This window comes from Alligator mississippiensis, chromosome 2 (assembly GCF_030867095.1).
Source record: "Alligator mississippiensis isolate rAllMis1 chromosome 2, rAllMis1, whole genome shotgun sequence".
Taxonomy (NCBI): domain Eukaryota; kingdom Metazoa; phylum Chordata; order Crocodylia; family Alligatoridae; genus Alligator; species Alligator mississippiensis.
In genome coordinates this window covers 191,237,824-191,242,552 of record NC_081825.1, presented here as the reverse complement: position 1 = coordinate 191,242,552, position 4,729 = coordinate 191,237,824, and the positions used below count along the sequence as shown (strand labels likewise).

The following is a 4,729-nucleotide window of genomic DNA, read 5'->3' as shown; positions in this document are numbered from 1 at the left end:
TTTACAGAAGCTCTGGTGGGTCTTCATACTCTCTATTTTACCATGTTCTTTTGGAAAATGTAAGTACTTAAGCATTGAAAATAGGTTTTCAAACCACTGTAAGGAAAACAGCCTTTGTTGTGCAGTATTTTCAAGCATCCTTAGCAAAAAACATTGTTCAAAGATGAGCACATATTGCAAATTCTTTCTTTCTTTTTCATTAAATTGGAAGTTGCCTATATCATCAGATGTAGCCTGTTTATTGTTCTTTTCCTTCTCTTTTAAAATTCCATTCTTATTACCAGTTTTCTGTTTTGGTTTTGCCATGCACAGACAGATCCTAAGACAAAAAAAGTTGCACTCTACAGTTTTTTCAAATAATGAACAGTTCTATATTTTCTTGGAATCCGGTTTTCTTGGACTTCTAATACCCACGTAACAGAACTCAGAGACAATTTAACCCATCTTGTTGCAGGAAACTTCAATCATCACAGAAACTGAAAAGCAGGTTGTGATCACAGGCTGCCCCTGCTACCCCAGCCTTCTAGTGGGAAATAGATAACCCCTTAATATTGAAATATTATTGCTGTGTGCCCCTGTACACCAAAACTCTGTAAGTGTTGCCAGAATTAATCATACCGGCAGGCATTGGTCCATATCATCTGTGTTGCAGGAAGGTACAAGAAAATTAATAAAGAACAATCAGTAAATAATCTGCCCTGGCAAGTGTCTTCAAATAATAGCCAGTTAATAGCAGGCATCGTGTATATCTCCATCCCATATTTATACTTTTTCCTTTCTGCAATAACCATGGAGGTTTGCTAGCTCACCAAAAGCTTCAGCACATTCAGCTTTTCTTTATTCAGTTTTGCAAAGCAGGTAGGAAAAATAGAAAAAAAAACTGCAGTGGTTTACAGGCAGCTTTAATAGTCCCAGGGAAAGTGTGCTCATTTGGACCAGTTGCGGTCTCTTTCTTTTTTGACTGCAAGTGTGTCTTCTGCTCCACTGCCATCATCACCAGTGTCGCTACTGCCACCAACATCAATGTCACCACTGCCACAACCCATTTGCCAGTTCTTCCAGAAATCACTGGAAATGTGAAATAAAGGTTCTTTTAGGCAATCTCTACTTAAATGCAAAATTATTTCTTTTTCATCTCTTCACTCGTATACTCCTTCCATTTCTACAGGACCCTTTGTAATCATACCCAAATAGACGCTGACAAATCTTTGCCTGTCTGGAATAACAGGAATCATCCCAGCGATGCATCACTACAGTAGACACGAATGTGAAAGCCATGACAAATTGCCTCTACTACATTCTTGAGGGTCCTTAATTTCACAGGTGGCACATTCAACCCACAACAGCTTTCACTGGAGGATCAGAATGGAATCTATGACCATTGTGATATCAGACAATGTAACAGTGAAGAAATGGATTTAATGTTGCTTAAAGGATGAAGTGGAGGCTGCAATTCATTATGGCAGTTTTAAAAGCATGATGCTTAGAAATTCATCTTCTTTGAAAAAATTAATGCAAGGGTGGGCAAAATGCAGCCCGGGGGTCAGATGCGGCCCGCCAGGCCATTCTATCCGACCCATGGGGGCCCCCCCAAAATTAAGAAAATTCATATTTATCTGCCCCTGGCTGCCTGTCATGCAGCCCTCAATAGCTTGCCAAAACTCAGTAAGAGGCCCTCCGCCTGAAATAATTGCACCCCCCGAATTATGTGATATTATTTTACAATTAATTAGAGATTAGATTGCAGTCATTAAAACAAAGGCAAGGATGTTTTATAATACCTTTCATTAGAGAAAGTGTATAGCTGGGAGAGCTGCTAGACAAGTTTTCAGGCAACAAGTGCCCTTCCCCAAGCCTTAATAAGGAGAGAGGCAGACACAGGATGAGCTAAATAGCAAAGAAAAGACTCCACCTAAATGCAAACAGCCTACTTAAAGCAATAAAGGAGGGCTGTGAGCTAGGAGTGACAGGGCACACAGCAATTACTGCACATAAAGAAACTCCGAAGCTTATTGCTCCTGGGTGCACAGTTTGAACCTGCTCATGGGAGCAATAAGCTCCAGAGTTTATTCATGTGCAGCATGTTGAGCCAGGTTGGAGCAGCCAGGGATGGTCAACCTGTCAGCCCTGGGCTGTTCCCCTGGATCAGCGTGCTGCAGGGGGGCTTGCTGGAGCACAAGGGTGCTTCAGCATGGGGCTAGTCAGCAGGCAGCCCCCATACTGAAGCACACTCATGCCCCAGCCAGCCAGAGCAGTATCTAGACATGTGCTGCTCTGGAGTTTTTTACTCCACAGCAGGATAGTACTTGTATTTACAAGTACTATCCTGCTGCAGAGTAAATGAGCTTACTCCAGCCTAATAGGGGTGTGCATGTAGCTGCTGAGATGTTTACTGAGCAGCTAATTAGTCAGCTGCGCAGTAAATGTCTCACATAGATGCACTCAAGGAGTGTTATCAGGCATCATTATAAAACAAAAGTATTGCAGTAGAATAGGCAAGGTAGCTACTGAAAGAATGGGACCATTCAAGAAGGGGGAGGGTAGTTATAACCTGCCAAGTACAAGAAGATCAAGAACAGTATTCGTTAAGTTGCAATGAGCCATAAAGCCACTGTCTGTATGAAGTCCAGGTTTTTACTGTCCAGTAGGATTATGTACATCAGTCCCCTGGCCCATCTTCTGGAACGTTTCCTGGACTATCATGACTAGCACAACTCTTCAAACAAAGAAAAACTCTTTTACATTCAAGAAGGGGCTCAGTCTTCTCATTTAAACTTGGTCACTTTTACTAAATTTAAACATAGCCTCTCAGTAAATGAGTTAATAATGATTTGTAAATCAGAATACTGTTCATCATTACTTCATTACACAGATTTTCTTACCACTAACTAAAAGGCAACAATTACCTGTTAGGTTTTAGAGCCCAGGCCTCACCATGCTTGCTCTGTGTAGCAGATTCCCCAGAACCATGGAAATACTGGTATTTATCACAATTTATATCATTCTCTGCACACATGTTCTTGTATACTTTGTGCTTCTCCGTAAGACCTGGGAAGGGAGAGAGAATTGTGGAAACACCACATACTTTAAGCAAGTTTTGAAATTATTTTACCCTACCTCTAGCAGACACCAAACGCTATTCCTCCTACTTCACACCACTGGCTTCAGAATGCAGTGCTTCTATAGTAGGTAAAAAGGCTCATCTATGTTAAATTCTCTTTGGATGCTGATGGATTTGAAGCTATTGAATCTCTCTTTCTAACCACTACTTCCATCAGTGAAGTGAAGAAGCTGGAGTGATTTCCCCTCAAAACATCTGGAAGAACTATAGGGGAAAAATCTAGTTTCAGAAGACAACACCCTTCATCCTGTGCACAGCAATTCTTTCAAGCAGATTTTCCTGTAGGAACATATTTTTAGAAAAGAACTTACTTTTATCTGTCTCCTTTAGGAATTCTGCAACCTTAGAGAGCCAGATCTGGGCACTGGCCTGCAAGACCAGGGAAAACAGCAGCACACTGATATGGAATTTCATAGTTCACTTGCTTAGGCTGTAACAGGATTAGGAGAAACAGTTCATCAGAAATCAAGGCAGACATTTAAAGATGCCAGACAGCATATTCATTCTGCTTGTCACTGTTACTGATCTGGTATATAGATTAGCAAGATCACGCACAATTCTGGAGACATGGCCAAGGGTTAATTGCTAATCAGGAAAGTGAAATCCACTCAAATGCCCAGCTCAGAGACAACATCTATATCAACATTTCTTATTTAACCTTTGCATAATGTATTTTATACTGGACAGTCATACATCCTATATATCTTATTTCCCAAACTAGAAAAAAAGGTTAAAATGAGGTACTTAAAGCTTAACTTCAGACTAAAACTTACCTCTGCAGTATGAGAAATGATTTTTTTTGTGTGGCTACTCAGACACGTAGGGAGAGATTATGTTTATAAGTCCCTAAAACACAAGGAATGAATACAAACATTCCCTGGAAGTTGGGAATTCCACTCGTCAAATTCCATTGCCGCCTATCTGACCTCTTTTCACTCTCGTTGCAGACAGTTGCCAACAATCATTATTGCCTAATGCCCAACAGGGAAGGAAACATTCTGCATTCCTTGGCGGCTTTATAAATTCCAAGTTTACTTCTGCTTTGCTTCCCAATAAGGGTTGAAGTGGACTTTTATGATAAACAGTTTACTAAAATGGGGAATTTTATTGGCTTTAATTTTATTTTTCATTAGGACATCTGTTTATTCAGTCTGATATGTAGAAAGCCAGGGAAGGCCAGAGGGGCATCGAACTGCACAGCTTCTACTATTCTGCTTTGGTCAAGGGAGTAATGCAGTATTTGGATATGCATGTTGTAAATAAGGGCCTTGTTACATGGTAATTTTAGGTAGCTCCTGCAGCTCTTAACTCCTGGATTGTCTGCACATTAAAACTTAAAGTGGTTTTAGGGGTATTGGTTATAGCTGTGTTGGTCTAAGGACATAGGCAGACAAGATTTTGGGGATAAATGTGAAATCTTTTATTAGACCAGCTAAATAGTTGGAATATTGTTCTTTACAAGCTTTCAGGCACAAACATACTTCTTCAGCCATAGGGAGAGTCTGCCTATGTCCTTAAATCAACCTGGCTATAACCAACACCCCCAAAGCATGGAAGATATAAAATTTTACAGTTTGAGATGGAAACTTCTGTGGAAGAAGAGAAAAA

The 4,729-nt window shown here is 40.4% G+C and overlaps 1 protein-coding gene across 1 annotated transcript; it reads right to left on the bottom strand.

The window, feature by feature from the left end:
• Positions 1-821: 821 nt before the first annotated feature.
• On the bottom strand, positions 822-3,545 carry LOC109280472 (serum amyloid A protein). The gene is made up of 3 exons (XM_019476687.2): positions 3,433-3,545; positions 2,907-3,048; positions 822-1,068 (listed from the first exon to the last, which is right to left on the bottom strand). Exons 1-3 carry the CDS (start codon positions 3,533-3,535, stop codon positions 927-929), a joined length of 387 nt encoding a protein of 128 aa, XP_019332232.1. The 5' UTR covers positions 3,536-3,545; the 3' UTR covers positions 822-926.
• Positions 3,546-4,729: the final 1,184 nt, after the last annotated feature.

Coding starts and splice junctions, on each gene's coding strand:
- LOC109280472 (XM_019476687.2), bottom strand. CDS start 3,535: ATGAAATTCCATATCAGTGTGCTGCTGTTTTCCCTGGTCTTGCAGGCC. Junction 3,049..3,432: donor CCTAAAGGAGACAGATAAAA/GTAAGTTCTTTT, acceptor CTCCCTTCCCAG/GTCTTACGGAGAAGCACAAA. Junction 1,069..2,906: donor TGGGCTCTAAAACCTAACAG/GTAATTGTTGCC, acceptor TCACATTTCCAG/TGATTTCTGGAAGAACTGGC.